The sequence below is a fragment of the Cnephaeus nilssonii genome (genome assembly GCF_951640355.1).
Source record: "Cnephaeus nilssonii genome assembly, chromosome: 7".
In the NCBI taxonomy this organism is placed as follows: domain Eukaryota; kingdom Metazoa; phylum Chordata; class Mammalia; order Chiroptera; family Vespertilionidae; genus Cnephaeus; species Cnephaeus nilssonii.
The window spans coordinates 82913789-82938465 of NC_137078.1; the positions used below are offsets into that span (position 1 = coordinate 82913789).

Consider the following 24677-nt stretch of genomic DNA (forward strand, 5'->3'; position numbering starts at 1 on the left):
GCCTACCTTTGGACTTACTTTTCTGAAGAGGGATATAAATTTCTATCATAAGCCATTTTTTCTTTTATTATTTGCAACTGAACGTAACCCTGATATATTCTCATGCTGTTGAAGTTGCTTGCTTGCCTCCCATTTGGAAGCCTGGGTCCAGATCCTCCCCCAGTCAGAGGAGTGGGGAACCAGCAAAAGAAATGCACTTCCAGGCCCCCCCAAAAATATGCTGGGCCCCCTTCCACAAATTGTAAGTAACCAAGCTACCAGGAGGATAGGATGGGAGATGGACCTAGGAATAAAGTTTATTAGCTCACAGAGAGCATTGAATGCTAGAGTAAGGAATGTGTAAGTCCCTTGCAGATAGGGAGACCCTGTCTGTCTTATCCAGTAATGCCTCTGCTTTGTAGATGCTCAGTGGATGACTATATTCTTTATTAAGTAACTAGTGACTCGTTGCACAAAATTCTTGCACATTAAAAGGGAATTAATTAGAGGAAATATTTTAATATTGCTATTTGCCCTTTCTCTATAATAGAAGTGTCAGAGATGGAAGAAAATTAGTAAAATGTATATGAAAACCTTCCTCCTGTCAGAGTCTGGGGCGCACCACGGGAACCAGAGTCAAGTCCCTTCCCACCCACGTGCACCTCCAAATTGCTCCAGGCCCAGCCCCAGCCAGCCCCACCCCCATTGGGCTAGATCCAGACCTGGCTGGCCCCATCCCCATCAAGCCCCAAATGGTGGGCGGGGAGACTCAGCCTCAGGTCCCCTGGCCTGGCACTGGGGCAGGGGGCACAGCCTGAGGTCCCCCAGCCTAGTGCTGGGACAAGGGGGGCATGGCCTGAGGTCCCCTGTCAAGCCCCACCAGGTGGGAGGCACAACCTCAGGTCCCCTGCCCCCACCCAGCGCCAGGCAGCCTGGGGGGGTCCCTGCTGATTGCTCGTTAAGGCTCATTATGGAAACCCCGCCTCCACTGTGGGCACAGCCATCTTGTCATGGCATGACAGTCAACTTGCATATTCCCTCTTTATTAGATGGGAAGATGGTGTTTGCTTAATAAGCAACAACAAAAGAAATGTTGGAAGGCAGACTAGTTGAGAATCACCACTTAATCTAGCCTTGTCTGCTTTTCACACATGAAGTAACTAAAGCATCAGCTGCTGGAAGTGGCATTCGGACTATCCATAAGGAAAGGCAAACCGAAAACCCCGTCTTGGAGCTGATGCGGTGTTAGAATTGGGGAAGGAGGTCAAGAAAAGCCCTCGGGTTAGTATCTCCTTAAGATGGCTGTCCTGGAACCACCTGACCGGCGGCGAAGCTCCGCCCCAGCTCGGCGGGCCCCTCGCCGCCTGGCCCCGCCCAGCGCCCCTGCGCCCCAGCGGTGCGGGTTGTGAGGTGTCTCAGCACCGCGCCTGCGCAGTGGGCAGCGGCGCGAGGGGCGGAGGCTTTATAACCACTTCGTTGAAGCTGCTCGGTTTCTATCTCGGGGAGGGCGGCGGCTGAGGGGAGCTGAGGCGGGAGCTGTGGCGGCGCTGGGCGCCGCTCGCCCCTCGGCCTCCGGGGGCCATGGGCTCTGAGAAGGACTCCGAGTCGCCGCGCTCCACATCCCTACACGCGGCAGCGCCGGACCCCAAGTGCCGCAGCGGCGGCCGGCGCCGGCGCCTCCCCTTCCACAGCGTCTTCTCCGCCTCGGCCCGCGGCCGCCGCGCCCGAGCCAAGCCGCAGGCCGAGCCGCCGCCGCCGACCGCGCCGCCGCCGCCCACCCCGGCTCCCGCCCCGGCCCCGGCCGCGGCCCAAGCCCCGCTGCCCGAGGCGCTGCCCGCCGATCCGGTCGCCGAGGCCGAGGAGGAGGCCGAGGCGGCGGCGGCGGCGGCGGGGCCCGGGTTCGACGATGAGGAGGCGGCGGAGGGCGGCGGCCCGGGCCCGGAGGAGGTGGAGTGCCCGCTGTGCCTGGTGCGGCTGCCGCCCGAGCGGGCCCCGCGCCTGCTCAGCTGCCCGCACCGCTCGTGCCGGGACTGCCTCCGCCACTACCTGCGCCTGGAGATCAGCGAGAGCCGGGTGCCCATCAGCTGCCCCGAGTGCAACGAGCGACTCAACCCGCACGACATCCGCCTGCTGCTCGCCGACCCGCCGCTCATGCACAAGTACGAGGAGTTCATGCTGCGCCGCTACCTGGCGGCGGACCCCGACTGCCGCTGGTGCCCGGCGCCGGACTGCGGGTGAGCGCGGGGGCGTGGCCGCCGGGGCGGGGGGCTGCGGCCGCCGGACCCGCCGGTGCCGGGGACCTGCACCCGTGTGCCCCGCCCCCGGAGGGGCCTTCCACACCGCGTGTGTGTGTGTGTGTGTCCGTGTGTCCGTCCCAGTGTGGAGGGAGAGCTGAGGGATGACCCGCGGGAGCGGGAGGCGGCCACTGCGGTGGGCTGAACTGGTAGCCATCCATCCCTAAGCCCAGGCGAGTGCGGCGGCGGCACCCGACATCCCACCCCTGACCCAGAGCTTGAGGTGGAGGCTGAGCGGTCGGTGAGGGAGGGAGCTATCGATCCAGTCCTCTTTTTGGTCGGGTGACTGCCCCTCTGTCCAGAGGTTAGGGGTGCCTCTTAATGAGGGGAGATGTGGCGAAAGGCGGAAGGAGTGAGAGCATCATCCTGAGGGGGCAGCACTTCGGAGGGGTGTGTCCATGGGGCTAGGGGCAGACTTAGCCGTGCCGCAGAAGGTGTGTTCTGCCCGAGCACCCCTGCTGAAAGTTGGGGTGGAGGTGATGAGGAAGGACAGCTCACTGGGAGGGGCTGGGGCCCCCTGAGCATTGTGTGTCATCCGTGCCGAGCTGTTGGGAGGCCCCCCTGTGGGTTTCACGCTGGTGCCTCAGGCAGGGTGAGGAGTGGACCCTTTGTCCAGGGAGCAGTGGGCACTCAGAAGGAGGCTGTGGAGAGGTTGATAGGGGAGGAGAAAATGTGTCTCCCAGCCCCTCTGATCTTGAGTTCTTGACAGTCTTTTTAATGCACCGTGTATGGTGAATGTTTAAGGTCAGTGAGAAAATATGCCTCAACTGCAGAGACATAATACCAACAGATTTAGCTATAGTGGAGACCCTCCTCCCTCATGTAAAAAAAAAAAAAATCTGATTGTGTCAGAACATCCCAGGAATGGTTGCATGCAGCCGAGGGGCTCCTCTAAGTGGTCGGGAGTCAGACGTGCCGTTACCTGTTCTTTGACCTTGGGAAGATCATTTTATTCTCGTGTGTCATGTTTTGGGGACAGAAAGATGCTAAGGACTCCTTGCAGTGGGTCAATGTAACGCTAGTAAAAAGCTTCATGATCTTGGCTTCAAGGGAGTTAAGGACTTTTCCTTGTAGCCTGTATGTCAAGGCTGTTTTAAGATTTCCATGCTGCTGCCATTCGTTTGTCTCCTTCAAAAGAAGCCGGCACAGACTGTTTAGGGGAGTAAAAAAAGTTAGCTGCTTCTGTTTACCCACCAGACTTGTTTAGAGATGGGAGTGTTATTTAACCTCACTGAGATGGGGTTTCTAAATTACTCTGAAGTTGTTGTCAATGGTCCTGTGTTTATGGTAAATCACTTTCACTTTCAGTTAATAAGTATCAGAAAGAACTATGGAGGCTCTTAGAAGTTTTTGCTTATATCTGGCCTTAAGAGGTTAAATTTTATGGTATTCACATTTTACAGAGACTATTGATCTGTTTTCTGAACCAAAGGAATTTAAATGAACACTGTTCACTTTGGAATAGTATTATTAATTCCTTTTTTGAGATGTGAGTTTCCTTGAATTTTAACTAAGAAATGTGGCACCACTGATTATCTTTCTGGAAAAGCTTCCTTTTTGTTTATTATTCCTCTGAAGTCAAACTCTTGACTTTGTTCACATCAATAAAAAGGGACAGGAATTAATTTACAATCTCGACAACTCCAAACCATTTCTGATTTTGAAGTTATTAAAAAATTAGGCCATTTTCTATTTTAGCCAAGTATTGATCAGTTGTCATCAGAGTTTATTTTTTAATTAGTTAAAAGAATTACAACATTTTTATGTATAATTTTTTAAAAATATATTGTCTGTGTGTTTAAAGAAGATGAAGTCTGGGGAAAGAAAGCAAGCTGGCAACATGTGCCAGGCATACATAATTTAATTTGATCCCTGCAACATGATAAGATAAATTTGATCTAGTTTTATAGGTGAGGGAACCGAAGTTTAAATAAAGTGAGTGACTTGTTCAGAGTCATGTAACTAGTGTAAACACTGGTCTTAACTCTAACCAAGTTTAATATTCTTTCCTCGCAACCTCTGTTTTAAAAAGCATGGTTTGTCAGCATTATTGAGGATGCTAATGTTTGGGTCATTTCAACAAGCGTGCTCTAAGGACAACATTGAGAGAGCCAAGGATGCTAGAATCTATTTTCTTTCCTGATTCCTATTGTTAACAGCTCTTATCTACTGTATTTTTCTTACCTGAAATAAGCCTGATCCTTTCCTGACTTCAGAGGCTTAATGCTTGCACAGTGTTTTGAGTTCTTCAGTTGAAGGTGTTAGATAAACAGGGAGTAACTTTAAAATTCTGTTACTTCCCAAACAGGTGTCTGGGTTCCCTGGGTATGTGGCCAATGGTTTTGCTTCTTTTTAATGCTGGGAGAAAATTAGCTTGTTTTGTTTTAATCAAACTGGTCTACTCTTCGGGGTCTGGTAAAAATCATAGATGAACACTAGGACATAGCCTAAGCCCCAGTTATCTCTCCTCATACTTGACCATCTTTACTGTCCACAGATCAAGTTCTTACCAGCCAAATTTATCAAGTTCTCAAGGTGTGTTTGGCAGGGTGAGGGGAGTATGTAAGTGATCATACAGAGTTCTGATCAATAGTTTCACTGTGGTTACTCATGATAATGAGAACACTATATATTAAAAGATTTCGTGATTTGTTTGCAAAATATTTGTAGAACAGAGCAAAGAGTTTCGAGTTTTTCTTTACCCATACTTGAAACGATTTTATTTTAGTTGTAAATAAGGGAACTAATTTTAGTGGGGAAACATTCACATTGTTATTTAATATCATTAAGTACAATACTACCAAGGATAATCTTTAAAACGTACTTTTAAATGAAAATTTGTGTAGTTCTTTATAATTTTCAGACTCGGATCTCATTCAGAAATAAGTAATTTTATTTTAAAATTTTTATTTATTTTATTTTGTTTTATTCTTTTTTGTTAATCCTCACCTTGGGATATTTTTTTTATTGATTTTTAGAGAGAGTGCAAGGGAGAGGGAAAGACAGAGAGAAACATCAGTGTGAGAGAGATACATTGATTGGTTGCCCTCCGCACATCCCCGACCGCCTGGGTTATTGAGCCTGCAACTGAGGTCCATGCTCTTGACTGGAATCTAACCCACAATCCTTCAGTCCGCAGGCCAACACTCTATCCACTGAGCCAAACCAGTCAGGCCCAGAAATAATTTCATTTTAGTTTCATACAGGTACACGGTGGTAAACTCATTTTATAAGGGAGAAACCAGTGCAGAGAAGCTTTATGGGACCCAGTGTCTCATACCTAATAAATGGTGCAGTTGATCTTGTTACCGCTTCTAGCCTCTCATTGCAGAATCCCCCTGTACAGGACTCCCTCCCACCTGACTGCAGCAGGTAGTATCAGCTATTGGCCTTCCTAGACAGCTGGACTGGACCATCCCATAAACAGGAAGCTCCTGTTTGTCTCTAGCATGTTTATGAGGAAAGACCAAGCTCCCTGAGCAAGGCAGATTTCTCAGTCAGTGAAGGAGGAGTTTTCCTCTCTGAAGCCTTCCTGGACCTCTTCTCTTAATTTACTCCACACCTTCTGAATCACAACTCTTCACTCTATCTCCCTTACCCACCACCTACATCATCCTTCTCATCCCAATACATCTTTCTCATATTTGCCAAGGTGCTCATTCTATAGTGGAACATTTTATATCATGCCCCTGCTTAAAACTGCTCATACCTGACCTCTATAAGATGACTTCTTATATCTTTAACTAGAGGCCCAATGCACAAAATTTGTGCAAGGGGCTCGGCCCTCACAGCCCCGGCTGCCTCGGCCCATTGCAGCCCTGCTGCCTCGCGGCCCGGCCCACTGTTCATTCCGGAAGGTTGTTCCACCATTCAGTCTAAGTAGCATAATAGCTCTTTATTATATAGGATAACTCATTATTTATATGATCTATCCTTATAATTTAAGCCCCTTTACAGGCTTACACCCATCTTTTTATCTTATTTTCTATTTTTCACATATATCAATATTTCCCAAGATACGTTATAGGCATTACTGGAAAGAGAAGTGTTTTGTTATCAGATAAGCTTGGGAAATACTGGATTGAACAAAAGAAAGCAAATTTATTTCTGAGCTTTCTGAGCTTCTTAGTTCCTTTAAGCATGCTAATATACACTGTAAATCTTGTTAATAATAATAATGCAGTGTAAGTCTTCAATCTGGTATAATTGTGCCAAACGTAATTACCAGGAAATGCTTTTGTTTTTCTATGGCATCTTTAAGGCGAAAGTGAAACTTTCCCTGACCATTTGCAGTTTGGTAAATTCCTTTAACAATTATTCTGTCCTGCCTTCTGTTCCTGTCCTGATTTAACAGTGAATCTTGATCTCTGAGTAGATAGGGAGCTCCTCTAGACTAGGATGTCTATATTCCAGCTTTTCTCTCAGTTAGCTCCCAGAACAATAGAATGAATAGTTGAATTTTGAGAAAAAAGATAAGGCATACAAATAGCATGGTTTTTGGAGGAGAAACGTAACTGGAGGGTGGCTGAGAAGAGCACAGACAGGTGATCATTCAACAGATACTTTGGAGAATTATATAGTGTTTGAACCTTAGGTGAGTACTAGATATTACAAAAAGGACTTAAAAAGTAGTCCTCTTGACAGGGAGTTTGACCTGGTAGAAGAGATAGATGATAGATAGATAGATAGATAGATAGATAGATAGATAGATAGATAGATAATTGTAACAAATACGAATCCTCTTATTGGATACGTGAAAGGTTTTGCATGATGGTGTCAGTAAAGACTTCACAGCCTAAGCCTGTTTTGCCTGCAGACTGAAGGATCCCAGGTTCAATTCTGGTCAAGGGCACATGCCCGGGTTGGTTGCGGGCTTGATCCCCAGTAGGGGGTGTGCAGGAGGCAGTCAGTCAATGATTCTCTCTCATCATTGATGTTTCTATCTCTCTCTCCCTCTCCCTTCCTCTCTGAAATCAATAAAAATATATTCTAAAAAATTATATTTTAAAAAATCAATGGAAAAAATATCCTCAGGTGAGGATTAAAAAAGTTAAAATAAAATAAAACAAGAAAGACTTAAGAGAGAAGGTAATATTTGATCTTGGCCTTGAAAAATATGAGTAGGAATTAATATCAAGCAAACAAAGAAGTGAGCAGAGAAAAAAGTACCTTAAATTAGAATGTTATGAGCAAATTTATGGAGGTATAAAAATACAAGACTAAGCCTTAAGTCTAGTTTGGTTAGCTTCTGAATGCGCAATATGGGATCATGATCTGGGAAGTGACTAGAGAGCAATCTGAAAATGTAGACTGGATTCCAGTTGATAGGCCGGACTTATGCCATGCAAAGATCTTTAGGTTTGAAGGATTTTAAGCAAAAGAGTAACATGATAGATAACCTTTAGAACTGGAATTTGGATTGGAGTGGGGAATAAGGAGACCAGATAGTAGTTCCTTGCAGTTGTCTGGCCAAGAAGTGACATGGGTTTGAATTAGGCCAGGAAAAAGAAGATAGTAAGGGTACAGTTTATTATGACAACTTGACCCATATCTCCCACCCTTACAAGTGCTCAGGGTTAATTTGTAAATGAAGTTACCTGGTCTGGAGCTTGAAAGTACAGAAACACATTTCTTTGTTTTTTAAAGTTTATCTTTATTGTTGAAAGTATTACAGATGTCCTCCCTTTTTTCCCCCCATTGACCCCGCTCACCCCTAGGCCTTCAACCACACTATTGTTTGTGTCCATGGATTATGCATATATGCATATAAATTCTTTGGTTAATCTCTCTCCCACACACACACCTTCCCTCTGAGATTCGTCAGTCTGTAAGAACACTTTTAACTACCAGGGTCTCTTGGAACATAATCAGATTCATACTAATGAGATGTTCCCCACCAGGGCTGAAGTTAGGTAATGTTGTGGTCTAGCCTGTCACACATTATGATGTTTCCGAAGACTTGGGAAGTTAACAAAATTAGTAAAAATGGTATGTATGAACTTAAGGGGAAAAAGGTATGCACCACCTGTATTCTTAGCAACATGTAATTTCCTGCATCTTCTGTTCAGCTTCTAATTAAGCAAACCTGAATGCTTGATTAAGCTGAGAGCAGGTTAGGGGAGAGGTTCCAATGTGAGACCTGGGAGAAAAGAAACAAGTTGGTCAAGGCAGATTTGGCCTCTCCAGGATAAGGGTTTTTTCAACTACCTGGGGAAGAAGATTGCCCTATTTAGAATTTAGAAGTTTACCCCTAAAGTGGTTTTATACAAAGTTTAGGATTAAGCGATAATATCTGACATATATTGTAAGCTAAATAGGTACATGGATAAGTTTAAAAGATTGCTTTAGGGCAGAGTAATGGCCCAGGAGAAGAGCTAGAATGCCCTGGGGAAAAGTAAAAATACCTAAGCAGGAAAAGGTCTCTATCGTTCATTCAACAAAGGTATTTTAAACATAAATTAGAGTGCTAGACCCTGGAGATTAAAACATGGATGATACTTTTCCTTGAGTGTAGTCTGATTGGGGAAGCATGCACGTAAACAGATGATTACGGTATAATGTGATAAATATTATGAAGTAATTGTGTTTCTCTAGGGGCCTCTCATGGTACACCCATGCCAGAGTAAATTGCAGCCTCGAACCATTGCCCAGCCTCCTTAACTGTGAGCTGTGAGCACTGAAGGCATTGCACAGTGTATGAGGCGGCGGGGGGCAGGGAGTGTAATTGTGCACAGGCATGAAGTAGGTAACCAGCTGGCTGGAGATGTTAAGTAGATTTTACAGAGATAATGACATTTGAGCTGGTTTTTACATGGATAAGTATTTGCCAGGGCAAGAAGTAAGAAAGGGTTATTTCTAGACAGAAGGAATAAAGTGTACAAAGGCAAGGAAGTTAACAACAACAAAAGTGCTATGATTTTATGCCATTCCTGACAGGGCAAGATCTCAGATGCAGTTTCAGAACATGTTTAGTAACACTTGAAGGTGGCAAGCACCTATACCTCCATTTTGGGGATAGAAGCTAATGTTTGTAGATTTTAATCAGCACAGTGTCATACAGTATGAATCAGGAGCAAGGAGCTCAGACCAGGTGCCCAAAAACAGGAATGCCAAATCTCGTGCGCTGAGTAATTCTGTGTTATGGTAATAGATGGTGTTGGGTTCATGAGTATTTGGGTTTATTTTACTTCCTTAGAACAAAATTCTACATCCAAAATTGATATTGTTAAGTCCTATCAAATGTTCTTATTTTTCAAGAAGAAGTTGGGGAATCTGTGAATAAATATTTACTCCCACCATGTAAGGTAGGAATGGATTATGAAATACTCAAGGCTTCCTGACTGGTAGTCTGTCTAATTTGTATCATCAGAAGTTGGCTTAATATTTTTCTGAGATCATCCAGTACCTTTCCCATTTAACACACAATAGCAAGCAAGTCACTTTCTTCAGTAAAAACATTGTTTATCTTTAGTAGTTATTTTGCAGTTAGATTTGCTCAGAACTCCTACAGGATATGAATCATTTGCATTCATACATTGACTTTGCTCTTTCTGAGAAGGGTTTTAATAGAGCATATATAGAGATGACATCTTGTTATTGATAGTTTCAGTATCATCCTCAAATCACCTTCAGAATCTATGATAAACCTGAGAACTTGTGTTTCTCTTATCTAGTGTACATTCAAATAAACAAATAAACCATAGGATAAATTCAAGAAAACATGATTAGCCTTTTGTGTAAGTGTTTGAGGTTTTTGGTTATTGCAGGAGAGCGTGGAATAGGGGACAACAAAACCCAAATGGTAATACCTAATCCTGCAGTCATTGACCTGTCAAAAAATTGTGTAAAATTTAACAACTGCTGTTTTTCATTTGTTTCTTTAAATTACTTTAATTTTTTAAACAAGTGTCCACTTGTTAGTGTAATCTGAGCATTTAGTTGACATATTTAGAATTAGAAAGGCTAATAGTTGTAAATATATTGGATTGTTTATGGGAGAGTAATTTTTGGTAAATCAACATGAGTTATAAGAAACAGTTTGATGCTGGTGCTGATACATTCTGAATTGCCCATCTTTATTGAGAATATGGGTCAGAAGAAAGGGGAGGAGATATGGCCTTATTTCTGTATTAATTAATGACATAAATGAGTGATATTCTTGGATTCTAGAGCCTGTCAAGAAAGAAGATATTTCACAGTAAATATTTGAGAAGGAGAGGTGAGAGAGAGAGAGAGAGAGCAGAGAGAGAGAGAGAGAATGAGAGGGAGAGGGAGAGAAGGAGAAAAGATACAGAAATATGAGCTTTTAGCAGAAGTTAACCATGAATCCATCTATAGCTATTATCTCAGGCTGTGGTCAGACCAGCTTCACTTTGGAAATTAAAAATGAAAACGTATACTTGCTTTAGTTTTTGCTATAGCTTTTTATTTTACAAGTGTTCTGTCCCTTGTGTAAACAAATTCTAATCTCTTTAAATATAGCAAACCATCGGAAGGAAATCGTTTTGTATCTTGTTATTTATGAAACTTGCTGAGGCAAACTGCTCCTAAAGCAGCTTAAACTATTACTTGGTATATGCTAGAAATTCAGGTGAAATATGATCCCCTATTTTTTTCAGGAAATAAATGATTTGTGTTTTTAGAATTTCAAGAAGAAATTGACTTTCTCACACAGCATATGTTTTACAGTTTGTTAGGCACACGTGTGCATGTGTGTTCCTTTCTTTACATCGCATGTGGTGGTGGGAGTGCCAGTGTTACTCCACTGAACTGATGAATGTCTGTCTGTCTTGGTTAGATCATTCTTACCTTACTGATATCTCTTCCTATTTCCTATTTCCTTACCCAGTTATGCTGTGATTGCCTATGGCTGTGCCAGCTGCCCAAAGCTGACCTGTGGGAGGGAAGGCTGCCAGACTGAGTTCTGCTACCACTGCAAGCAAATATGGCATCCAAATCAGACATGCGATATGGCCCGTCAGCAGAGGGCACAGACTTTTCGAGTACGGACCAAGCACACTTCGGGTCTCAGTTACGGACAAGAATCGGGACCAGGTATAAATTGACATTTTCTCATTTGTCTCTTTATTTTATACTTCATAATGTGAGCCCAAAGCTGGGAGAAATTACATTACTGTGTAACGAAGTATTTCCTGGGATCAGAGATCAGAAAATATTTGGCAATACTTTCAATATTATAATTGATATGTAGCTTCCCTCTCTGACCATAATAGGTTATCCAACTCGGGTAAAATCAGAATACAACAAAATTGAATTCTCTGGTTTCTGCCTTCTTAGTAATATGTCCAGGTTGGAGAGCAATTAGGTCCTTTTACTGGAAGCTTTTTAAAAACTTTAATTGTGAGCAAAGAGACATTTAATTAGTGTTTTAATCTGTAGTGTTTGCCTACTAGCTTTAAGTGCATCACACTTTTGGAAGTAGGGTACAGATCGAAAGACAGGAAATATTAGTATGGATTAATGATTAACCTTAAAAGTAGGAATATCACACATTCAGTTCCAGCCTTTACAAGTCAGAGAAAACATTTTAAAATGTCAGTGGGTTTATTGCCTTTTATAAATGCTTACTTCACTGACGTCATTTGGGAGAGGCTAGTAGGAAAGATTTTACCATTCACTTTTTCCTGGCACAGCATAATCTCCTCAAATTGTCATTTTATAGGATAGTGCCTAGCTTGCTGTGAAGATTGCCAGGTGTATGCTACATAGCATACCCCATTGTTTTTAGGTTTTTAATTTGAAAGAATTTTGGGAAGGGACTGTGGGTTGCGGTAAGAGCAAATCACAATGAAACTTGCTGAGTCCAAGAAATGAATTTCCTGAACTAAAGTTTTTCAAAACTTAAAGGCCAATTCCAGTCTGCAGACTATTCTTCCTGCTTGACTCTACTTTTAATTGTGCCAGCCTTTTGGCTGATGAAATTCCATTTTTCTTGAAACCATCTTTCTCTAGGGAAGTCTCCTTGCTAAGATTATGGCTCAAGTGGTGTGTAAGATGCCAGTTTTTGGGATAGGCAGCTTGATACAAGACAGGATCCATTTAATGAAATTTCCTGAGGTCTAGACATAGCCAGCCTTCCAGTGAAGTGGGTTGCACAATTTGGAATTCTCAGTCAAGAGTTCTTCACTGCCTCCTTTTTTATATATACTCCTATGATTAATAAAGTCTAACAAGGTTTAACTGGAGTTGTTTTTCTGCTTATTCCTCACCCCTCGTCCCGTCCCTTAGCAGATGACATCAAGCCATGCCCACGATGTAGTGCTTACATTATCAAGATGAATGATGGAAGCTGTAATCATATGACCTGTGCAGTATGTGGCTGTGAATTCTGTTGGCTTTGTATGAAAGAGATCTCAGACTTGCATTACCTCAGGTGAGTTGAAAAATGTGTCCATTGCTTTTATAGTCTTATTGACTGAGGGAAAAGGATGTCAAAAAGATATCCTATATAATAAAGAGGTAATATACAAATTGACCATCACTCCAACACACAAGATGGCCACCACAAGATGACAAGCAGGGGAGGGCAGTTGTAGGCGATCAGGCCAGCAGGGGAGGGCAGTTGGGGGCAATCAGGCCTGCAGGGGAGGGCAGTTAAGGGCGAGCAGGCTGGCAAGGGAGGGAAGTTAGGGGTGACCAGGCCAGCAGGGGAGGGCAGTTGGGGTCGACCAGGCCTGCAGGGGAGGACAGTTAGGGGCAATTGGACCGGCAGGGGAGCAGTTAGGCGTCGATCATGCTGGCAGGGGAGTGGTTAGGGGGTGATCAGGCTGGCAGGCAGAAGCGGTTAGGGGCAATCAGGCAGGCAGGCAGGCGAGTGGTTGGGAGCCAGCAGTCCTGGATTGTGAGAGAGATCCCAGATTGGAGAGGGTGCAGGCTGGGCTGAGGGACACCCCCGCCCCCCCCCCGCCGCCCCGTGCACGAATTTCGTGCATCGGGCCTCTAGTATATATATAGTTGTCTGTCATGCCATTACCACATAAGGAAACTGTAATAAAATTCCTCTGAAGCGCCCCTCCAATCATGTTTTTTTCCAGCTCAGCAAACTTCCGTGGACTGTTTCCATTACCTTCAAGATAGAGTTTAATTTTCCTAGCTTGGCTTTTAAGGCTTTCCAAGTTTGTCCCCAATCTACTTTTCTGCTTTTTCTATTTTGCTTTCATACATGCTATATTCCAGATACATAATCTAGGCTTGTGTTCCCTGTGTCTTTCTGTGCTACCTTACCTCTCCATACTTGTTCATGAAGTTCTTTACTTTGCCTGGAATGCTTTCTGATCACCTCTCCCAGCAACCCTATTTTTTTTTTAAATATGTTTTTTTTTATTTTTTTATTTTTGAGAGAGAGGAAAGTAGAGGGGGGAGAGAGAAACTTTGATGTGAGAGAGAAACATCGATCAGTTGCTTCCTGCACGCACCCCAATCAGGGATCAAACCCGCAACCTGGGCATGTGCCCTGATCAGGAATCAAACCCACAATCCTTTGGTGAGCAGGATGACGCTCAACCAACTGAGCCACACCGGCCAGGGCACCAGCAACCCTATTTTATCTCAACCTGTTCAGTTCTTACCCACTCTTCAAGGGCCACTTAAATGGTATTTCATCCGTGATGCCTTCCCCGGCATTTTCTGCCTCATTTTTCATTGATAGTCCTTAAATGTTTCTTTATGAATATCGTCATTACTTTTACTTCATGTACATGTCTAATTTTGCTAAACTATATTAATTCTTAAGGCTAGAATTACCTTTTTCTAGTTCATTGCATGTATAAGTTTTCAAAGAATTTATTGAATGAATATTAAAATATTGTCCTGAAGGAGTTAATATTTACAAATTTAATACTTGTGTGGATGAAACACTTTAATTTCTAGTTTAGCAAATATTTGAGTACTTATAGTCTACCAATTAATAGAGATATAAGGGTGGATAAGATATGATCCCTACTTTCAAAATTGCTTATCCCATCTGGTAGAGAAGACAGGACAAAGGAAGAAAGCAAAAATGGTTGAACTTGCCCTAGCCAGTTTGGCTCAGTGGATAGAGCGTCGGCCTGTGGACTGAAGAGTCCTAGATTCGATTCCAGTCAGGGCACGTAACCTTGGTTGCAGGCTCCTCCCCAACCCAGGCCCTGGTCGGGATGCGTGCAGGAGGCAACCAATCGATATGTTTCTCTCACATCAATATTTCTTTGTGTCTTTCCATCTCCCACTCTCTCTAAAAATCAATGGAAAAATATCCTCGGTGAGGATTAAAAAAAAAAAATGGTTGGACTCAAAAGGGGTGAGTGTAAAAGTAGCCAAACTCAGAGTATGAAACTGACAAAAAGGCTGTGACAATGTATTTTTATGTCCATTCCTAGAAATATGGTTTGCAATATCTGTTGGCTGTAGTAGAACATATGCCAAGAAAACTTTGCAAATTAGTGTTCAGTAGCAGCGAGGCACAATGCAGTTTGAATGAGGTATCAAGTGTGTAGGTTATGCAAAATCCCAAGTAGTATCAATCAAGAAAACTGGGTCAGTATTGGTGGGTTAGGGAGGATAGAATTCAGAAAAGAAAAGAGATTTCAAGTCTGGAGGTCTGCCTTTACAAAAAATAATAAAGTGCCCAGACCTGCAATAGTCTGGCCTTGTCCTTTGTTCCCTCATGTAATATATTCATTTCCTGTAACTTCTTGTAACTGTTGACCACTCCTATTGAAAAGAAGGTTCTTGCTCTTATCAAGCCCTCTGGTGACAACAGCTGCATTTATTTGTAATATTGACATTAACTTCAATGTTTCCTCTGCAGCCCCTCTGGCTGCACATTTTGGGGCAAGAAGCCATGGAGCCGTAAGAAGAAAATTCTTTGGCAGCTGGGCACATTGATTGGTGCTCCGGTGGGGATTTCCCTCATTGCTGGCATTGCCATTCCTGCCATGGTCATCGGCATTCCTGTTTATGTTGGCAGGAAGGTAAGACATTGAGTTCTGTGCATGTTCCATTTTCAGGTTTGTTGGTAAAGGTTTGAAGAAAATGGGGGGAGGAGGAACTATGTTTCAGAACTGCCTGAAAACCAGCTGGTTCTTGGATAAAAATAAACTTAATTTCTTAAATGGATTTTCATAAACCCCCAAGAGATCTGAAAGTTCTTATTAACATCCTGAGCCTGGTTTGTCTCAGTCTGTGACTTAAAGGTGAAATGCTTACTTCGTCCTCCTGAGTTATTTTGTCTCTTCTTGGTTTAACTTTCTCTATATTTATATCATCCTCGTCTTACTAGGTTAAAAGTGAGAAAGATGCTTCTTTGGGGTGGAGGATATCTTTTAATATACATAACTTATATGGGGGATATTCACTTGTTCTTTTACTTCCTTGGCAAAAGATTGATGTGCTAACCTGTGACCTGGATTTTTTTTCTTGTTCTTAGATTCATAGCAGGTATGAGGGAAGGAAAACCTCCAAACATAAGAGGAATTTGGCTATCACAGGAGGAGTGACTTTGTCGGTCATTGCATCCCCAGTTATTGCTGCAGTTAGTGTTGGTAAGAAGCTGGCCAGGACCATGATTCCACTCTTCCCTCTCTTCTCCTCCTCTCTTCCTCCCCATCAGCTTTCTAACTATAGCAATGTAACCAACTGGCCAGATGTTTCACCCTGGAGGCCCCTGTATTTTATACCAATCCCACCTTGGGAGTTAATTCTATTAGGTACTATTATTATGATTATCAACCACACTAAATTATCAGAGTTAGGAAATCTTTCAGAGAAGGTTGAATTAAAGAATATTACTTTAAGGCCTAGTTTTTCACTTTTAGCTTCTTTTTTTCTCCACTTGCAATGGAACCCACAAAACAAATTACTTTGATTTGCTTAATGCCTCATACTATTTTGGGGAAGCATGAGGGTTTGTTTCAGAATAATAGTAATGTAACTAACATTTATTGAGGCTCTCCATGTGCCAGAAGCAGTTCTGAGTGTTTCATATGTATTAATTCGTTTAATCCTTACAGCAGCATAATTGTAACAGGAAGGTGCAGCAATTTGCCCGAGGCCACTTAACTGAGACATAAGTGAAGGCACTCTGACTTCTGAGCCTATGCTCTTAACAACTAAGCCATTTTGCCTCACCTAGCAGTAAGATTTTGGAATTAACACTGGGGTGATCCTAACACCAAGAGTCACTTGTTTAGTATTTGGTTATTGATTTGTTTTTGGATTAGCACTTCAGCAGGGGGAAAGTGAAAGCAACATACACTTACTGTGCTGGGCACTGTACATACATCCCCTTTTGATCGTTGACAGCCCTGGGAAGGTATGTCCAAGGTCATGTGGTTAGTAAGTTGTAGCCAAGATTTTAACCTAAGCCTTTCTGATTCTAAGGCCAGTTGTCATTCTGTTAGGACCAGTCTGCCTCTTTGGGATAGCCTTCTTTCTGCCTTTCCTTGGCCCTTTCTAAAGTGGTTTGCCTGTGCTCAGGCTGGGAAGGAGAATTTAGGACAGTTGCAACCTGATGGCCTGCTGACATGTTTCCTTATCTTCCTCCAGGTATTGGTGTCCCCATTATGCTGGCTTACGTCTATGGGGTTGTGCCCATTTCTCTCTGTCGTGGAGGTGGTTGTGGAGTTAGCACGGCCAATGGAAAGGGAGTGAAAATTGAGTTTGATGAAGATGATGGCCCAATCACAGGTAAAAGGAGGATTTTCATTCCCTTTGGAATTTATTGAACACAAGATAAAAATCAGTAAAATTCAGCACATTTACAGAGAGATTGCTATTGGATTACTTCAGGTAATGAGCTTTGTAGGGGGTAAAGTATTTTTAGCTTTTCATTTCTTTGTTCCAGAGTTATTAGGTTAATTCCTCTGGTACTTGCTTCTGTGTGGCAGGTACAAACTTGTAGGATTCCAAGTACCCTGGTAATAGTAGTGATTATAAAAAAAGTCTTAAATCTGCACAGTACTTTATAATTTTCAGAGGACCTTACACAGTTATTATCTCACTTGGTTTTTTACAACAACTTTCTAAAGAGAAAGGGTGAGGGCTCTTATTCCCCATTTAATGGAACTTCTTTAAGCTTTTGTCTCAGCATCTATTAAATGGGTTTAAGAGCTTCTTCAGAGATGGGATCAGAGCAAGTCTTCTGACTTCTACTTTAATGTTTCCACTTTATCACAGAGTTCCTCACAGGTTTTTCAAGCTTCCTACTAGAATCGGCACATGACCTAAAATGTATTAGGAAATCTTCATGTTTGATTAGCTGGCATCTGTGGACTTGGAATCAGAATTTGTGTTTTGTGTGACTAGCCATGATGTGGACAAGTTATTTAGTTCTAAGCTTTTGTTCCCCTAGAATTGGGGCTATTAGTGCCTAGTTATTGGAGAGATTATATACAAACTAGAGTCCCAGTGCATGAATTCGTGCATGGGTGGGGTCCAGCAGCCCATGCTGATTGGGGGCGGGGCCGGCTGGGGGGAGGGACCTCGGCGGTTGGCCAGTTGGCCCCACCCCCTGGTCGAACTCCTGGTGGAACTCCCAGTTGAGGGGACAATTTGCTATTAGCCTTTTATTATATAGAATATGTAGTAAAACCCCTGGTGTTTGGTGGCTGCGCATAGAAGCTGCTCATTAACTGAATAGATAAGTATTTTTCTATGTGAATATTTTCTAGTCTGAAGAGTCATTCCAGAAAAATGCCAGACTGTTGATGCTGTGCTATCTTGAATTGCGATCTTGGTTTCCATTCCCAGTGGCAGATGCCTGGCGAGCCCTTAAGAATCCCAGCATTGGAGAAAGTAGCATTGAAGGTCTGACCAGTGTCTTGAGCACCAGTGGAAGCCCTACAGATGGACTCAGTGTTATGCAGGGCCCATACAGCGAGACAGCCAGCTTTGCAGCCCTCTCCGGGGGCACCCTGAGTGGTGGCATCCTTTCCACTGGCAAGGGAAAATACAGCAGGTAAGCAATAGGTAATTTCTGACAGAACCAGTTGGAATTACAACACAGCATTACCTGTATGAGCCATTTTTCTGTGCCAGGCATGTCCCATGTATCATCTTACTTTGATTTAATCATCAGTGGGGTTTTTTTGTTTGTTTGTTTTTATTTTTACAATTAGAACACAGACTCAGAAAGGTTAAGTGACTTAAAAAAGTTCAGTGTTCTTTCCACTTATTCCATGTAAAGAATAATAGTTAGATCCTCCTTCTACTATATTAGGCTGCCTGCTTCATAAAGGGAAAGCACGCATTTTTTGTAGAATTTCCAAGACTTTGTTCTCCATTAGGCTGAACAGTATTGTCACTGGCCTTCAGTTAAGCAGCATTTATGCTGTATCTTGTTGGCTTATTGGTCCTGTCATCTTCGTTACCTTCATGTTCCCATTTGGTAGATAAAGAGAATCAATTCTGTGAACTTGTGTTGAGAATATGTAAAACTTTATGACTAAAAAAAGTGGCGACTTGCTTGGTTATTTCACCAGTTAGACAAATGAGAACATATTTAGAGGAACTTAACAGCTGTTACTTGAGAAGCAATTAGTTGAGTGCACTGGAGACAGAGGCCTGGGGAGGCCTAGGAGGGGTTGGGGTGAGGCAAAATAAGTTAGGGAGGCGGGGAGATGGTTGCCTTCAGATATCTGAAGGGCCTTGAGCTGGAAAAAAAGAATTAAACTTCTGACTCATACCAAGAAGTAGATTAAGATGACATGGCTAGAGGGAAGCCGATTTTGTTTCAGTATAGAGAACATAGGGAACATCTATATAAGAGTCCAAAGAAGGAATGGATTACCTTAGTAAATACTTAGCTACCTATCCTTGGAAGTGTTTAAAATGAGACCAGATGGCCATTTGGCTATTAGGAGTTAAGCAACAGATGGCAGATGGACTGGATCCCACACCTGAGTGCTTGTCAGTCACCTGGGAGCCTGTTAAAAATAGATTTCAGGGCCCTATCCCAGTATTAGTAAATTAGAATCTCCTGGAGTGGGAATTAGGGGTCTGTATTTTGAAAAGGCCTGGGAGGGGTGCGGGTGAAGCAAAACAAGTTCGGGAGGTAGGGGAGAAGGTTGCCTTCTATCATAGTCATTGCACGAAGGAGCACCTGAGAACCACCTAGGTAGATGGTCTTTGTGAAAGGCCTCCTCCAGCCGAGAGTGAGTGTGTGGCAGAGCTGAGGCTTTTCCACTGCACGGCTTCATTTTCCTGGGCTGTGGAGTGTTGACGGGCATCTGAAGCTGGAGCAGCACAAGGAAGGTGCAGGCAGCAGGCTGGAGGTTGTTTGAATGTGCAGCTGCAGGCTGCTGCTGACCCATCTGTGTCTCATGACTCTGGTTGTCTCTTTGTTAGGGGATCCCGCCCCCACATTCTGGAGAATTCACTGCTGTGCTTTCTTAAAACCAACACCCCTATAAATAAGCAGACAGACATAATTGGAGACTGACTTGCTGAAACTGCAGCTTAGCCAGTCCAGCTGTTCCAGTTCTGTGAAAGCTTTCTATAGGAAGTGAATGAGTCAGATGGGTTTGACTGTGAAACCCATTATGAGGAAATACTTAAGTGTACAACAGAATGGTATTGGAGCCAAGAAGGGAAATAGGTATGGGTTCTTAGCCATGAGACACCATTGGGAAGGTTTGCTGCTCTTGTAGGGGATTGGCTCTTGTATGTCCTTCAGTTTCATAGCTTGGGGGTAATTTGTTAAATGTTTGAGTTCCTACTATGTGTAAAACATGGAGGGTAACGTGAATGAGATGTAGTCTTTCCTTTTTGGAGCTCTCAGATGACTGGGAGAGAGATGTGTAAATTGATTAATAAATAGGTAGGTGTTGTAGGAGCACTTAGCAGGAAGTGACTGGGAGAGTGAGGGAAGATGGTACTTTCTTTGTTAAGGACTGAGTATGAGTTTGTCATCTTGAGAAAGGACATTTCCAGAGAGTGGGAATAGCATGGGCAAAGTCATGGAGGTATAAAATGTGTGTAGGGGCCCAGCCAGTGTGGCTTAGTGGTTGAATGTTGACCTATGAACCAGGAGGTTAGGGTTCGATTCCCAGTCAGGGCACATGCCCAGATTGCGGGCTCAGTCACCAGTGTGTGGTGTGCAGGAGGCAGCCAAACAATGATTCTCTCTCACCATTGATATTTCTATCAGTCTCTCCCTCTCTCTTCTCTGAAATTAATTTTTTAAATGTGTATAAGTGTGTAAGGAAAATAAATCCCGAGTGATTATGACTTGAGACCCGTGATGAGAGAGGAGCTGGAGAGAGAGCTTGGAGGCAGGTCAGGAAGACCTTAAATGCCTGTTGTCAAAAGGGAGCCAAAAGAGGACTTGCTCAAGTGATCAGATCTTTGTCCACATTGGCACTGATCTGGAAGTACTTTAATGTGGACTTAGGGCTACTGCAGAGGGTGCCCAATTTCAGTTATCCAGGAGATATTGAAGGCCTGAAGTTAAGCAGTAGCAGTGGCGACAGAAAGGAGGGGACGATTTCAATAGATATTTAAGAGAAAAAATGTGTGGGCATCTATCTTGAACTGTTTGATAATTGGAGATCAGATCAACTCAGTTTGCAAGAGAATAATGGAAGAGATGTGTGCCAGGAAGCAGACTGTCTTGGAATACCCAGGTCTCATATTAACTTGAACGTCCCCTCTTTACACACAGGTTAGAAGTCCAAGCCGATGTCCAAAAGGAAATTTTCCCCAAAGACACAGCCAGTCTTGGTGCAATTAGTGACAACGCAAGTACTCGTGCTATGGCCGGTTCCATAATCAGTTCCTACAACCCACAGGACAGGTATGTGACCAGTCAGATGCCCAAGAGAGGTTGCATTTTTGGGTTAGGTACTAGGCCTTTAGAAGCTCAATGCCTTATGTTAGAGCTGTGTGCACCATCTAGTGGGATGTATAGTGTGTGTACCTGGTGACTTCATTGAGCAAGTTCTTGGCAGCTCTTGATTGATTCTTTTTGTTAGCACTTAATTTTTAGAGGTTTTTTTCTTTCTTTTCTTTTTTCCCCCTTCTCTTGGCTTTTGCAACAGTATAACTATTCACGTGGAACTTTAAGAGTTAGATTGGTGTTCATTGATGTTTGTAGTCTATGGTTTCTGCTCTCATGTTGCCCTTTGCTTGATGTGGCTCCTGTAGCCTATTTCTCTATTTTTGAGAAGCTAGTGTATCTGGTATGGTATGGTTGCAGCACTCCCTTCTGGGGACTTTCTGGTTTCTTCTAATTGTGGCGCAGTAGTAAAAAGCTATGCATCTTCTTTCACTTTCACATTTGAGTAAGATAGTGTGAGGCTCTGACATTTAGTTAAATTTTAGAAGTACTTTTTTCATTTAAAAAAATTGGTAGATCCCTGGCAGGTGTGTGGCTCAGTTGGTTGGAGTGTTGTCCCATGCACTGGAAGGCCATGGGTTCGATTTCCGGTCAGGGCACATACCTAGGTTGTGGTCTGATCACTGGTTGGGGTGTGTACAGGAGACAACCAATCGATGTATCGCTCTCAAGTCAATGTTTCTCTCTCCCTCTCTCTCTCCATTCCTCCCTCCTCTCTAAAATCAGTAAGAAAAAAGAAAACTGGTTGATGACAAAATTATTTTTTTTTAAAGGAATTAGCAGAGGTGTACGTGTGTGTGTTTTAAATAAACAAAAAGGATCTAATTGTTGTTCATCTTGAGTGTTAGGTTAAATTTTTATTTTTGCTAAAAGTGAGCTCTAGTCTATTTACCTATGTTTTTGGCCTTCCTAATCCTGAACCCATAAATTGCTTTTACCAACAGGTATAGCATGACCCATGCATGACTCAGCATAGTGGGTTTTGTTTCCACAGAGAATGCAACAATATGGAAATACAAGTGGACATTGAAGCCAAACCAAGCCACTATCAGCTGGTGAGTGGAAGCAGCACAGAGGACTCGCTCCATGTTCATGCTCAGATGGCAGAGAATGAAGAAGAAAGTGGTGGTGGCAGCAGTGGCAGCAATGAAGAGGATCTCCCCTGCAAACACCAAAGCTGTGAACAGAAAGACTGCCTGGCCAGCAAACCTTGGGACATCAGCCTGGCCCAGCCCGAGAGCATCCGCAGTGACCTGGAGAGCTCAGATACGCAGTCAGATGATGTGCCAGATCTCACTTCCGATGAGTGTGGCTCCCCTCGCTCCCATACTGCAGCCTGCCCCTCGACTCCCAGAGCCCAAGGTGCGCCGAGCCCAAGTGCCCATATGAACCTCTCTGCCCCAGCCGAGGGGAAGACTGTGTTGAAGCCAGAAGGTGCAGAAGCCAGAGTATGAAGTGGAATGAATGCTCCTGTTCCGAGAAGCACACTTGTTGTAACTGCATCTTTTGGAATTTTTTTTGGGGGGTGGGGATGGAGATTTATGTATTTTATTTCAAAGATTCTCTGGTCACAGGTTTTACCCAGGGAAATTCTAAGAAATTTGCAGTTTCTTACAGATAAAACATGGGAAATTTTGCCCTTAGTCCCACAGCCCACCCTCCCCCTTTTTTAAGTTTTAATTTATTGGTTAAACTAATGGTGGCAATCCGTGAGGTGTGTCAAAGAGTGTACAGATGTATGTGTGTATATTGTATGTATGCTAACATTACTGAAGGACACGTTTTAATAAAGATTTCTGTTGTAATTCAGCTCATCTCATTCCTTGGCTTGGGTAGTCCTACAGAGCCAAGGGTTTGAAACAGACCACTACTTCTTTAACAGTCTCTAGATCTGACTGTTTCTTATCTCAGGAAAAAGGGATTGTATTCTAATCAGACTGCAGTGGAGTCATCTATAACTAGGGATTCCAAGCATAATAGGAAGCAAGCCAGGCTTCTTTTGGACTGTGTAATCAGACTGAAGAATCAGCTGAGTCAGCCAAATAGAAAAGCTGTAGATTAAAATGAACCTCGTTTGCCCTCTAGAGGCAACTGTGCAGTTTTCCTGTTAAAATTTTATTTACCCTTTTCTGTATTGTAGTCACTACTAGAAATGTGTTTCCAGACGAGGGAAGGATGGAGTAGCAATTCAGTGGCTCTTTAGAGCAATCCCAGTGAATATTGCAGGATTATAAATTGGGAAACAGTATTCTTACTGGAGGAAGAAATGTACTGATTCTGCATAATCTAATCACTAGGCAATAACCTGGGTGTTTGTTAAGCTGTCAGGTACACATTCCTTGTTCCAAAAGCTTTCTCGCGTTTTGCAAATTTAGTTTAAGAGGGACTAAGGAATCTGACTAAAATTTGTCGTGAAAGGACAGAGAAGAAATGCCATCAAAATCTCAACATACTTAATTTTATCTGATCTTATAAATTTGTCAGAATTGAGCTAAATTGGTACTACTTCAGATTTTGGCTCTGTCTAGAATAATGGTCTAAGAAATGAACACTCATGCACAAGTATAGCAGAGAAAGTTAAAGATTCATGAGACGTGGTGTAAGATTCCAAATTTGGCAGTAACTTACTTTGTGATTGTGTGAGATGGCAGAGATTTCGTGCCCTTAATTTCTCCGGCTCAGACAGTATTTAAGAAACTTCCAGTGCCAAACTCCTCTAGCACCTTAACCCTGGGCCCAGAGGAAGAATTGCAAACATCCTTTCCCTGAGGACCAGATAGCTTTCTGTTTCCTTTCACAGATGCACCTGCTCTTTGTCTTCCTGGCCTGTGCTTTTCTGCAATGAGGATGATGAGTCTGGACAACAGCCAACCTGGAAGATTCTTTTCTCTTGGGCATTGCAGCCAGACTTAACACATTTCCCTGCACCTGGAACTGGAAATGCTGTCAGTGGACTTTGGGTCTTTGGAAAAAGGCACCCTACAGGGTGTCCATGTGTGAAAAAGGAAGCCTGTTGGGGGGAAAAAGGCAGACAATCTGAAATGCAAATTATTAACTCTCCACTTGCAATTCTCTTGAAGCCTCAGGAGAGCAATTAACTTGGATAAAATCAAGGAAGTCGGTTGGAGGGGCAAGAGTTTGCAGCCAAACCTGTATTCTTACCTGGGCCCCACTTCTTATTGCTGTGAGACTTTTGCAACTTACTCTGAGTCTGTTTTCACTTCGAGGAAATGGGGATAATGATTCTAATTATGGGGTTGTAAAGATTGAGATGGTTGTAAAGATTGAGACTGAAAATGCTTTTGGTAAGAGCTCATGCTTTTTCCTCCTGCAGGAATAAGAAATAAGGAAAGGGAGATAGATTATGGGTGTCTTCTAAGAAAAGCCCAAAACTCTAGACCAGAGGTCACGGAAAACTAAATTTATTCTAATCCTTTGCAATACTCCTGTTGTGTCTTCTAGGCATTAGCAGATGAAAGACCCTTCACCACCACTGGGAGACCAGGAGTAATGCATCGGGAAAGTTGGTCCAGTTATTTATTTATTTTTATTGACTTGAGGGAGGGAGAGAG

General features: G+C 43.2%; 1 protein-coding gene across 4 annotated transcripts; it reads left to right on the forward strand.

Annotated features, from left to right (window-relative positions):
* The first annotated feature begins 1435 nt into the window (after positions 1-1435).
* RNF19B (ring finger protein 19B) lies at positions 1436-24044 on the forward strand. Of its 4 annotated transcripts, XM_079778337.1 has the most exons (10): positions 1438-2213; positions 11122-11327; positions 12522-12666; positions 15082-15244; positions 15700-15814; positions 16818-16958; positions 18021-18228; positions 20932-21063; positions 22100-22598; positions 23906-24042. In XM_079778337.1, exons 1-9 carry the CDS (start codon positions 1561-1563, stop codon positions 22557-22559), a joined length of 2223 nt encoding a protein of 740 aa, XP_079634463.1. In that variant the 5' UTR covers positions 1438-1560; the 3' UTR covers positions 22560-22598; positions 23906-24042. The 4 variants fall into 4 exon arrangements, with proteins under 4 accessions (XP_079634465.1, XP_079634463.1, XP_079634462.1 ...); XM_079778336.1 differs by having other exon boundaries at positions 22100-24044; XM_079778338.1 differs by having other exon boundaries at positions 12525-12666; positions 22100-24044.
* Positions 24045-24677: the final 633 nt, after the last annotated feature.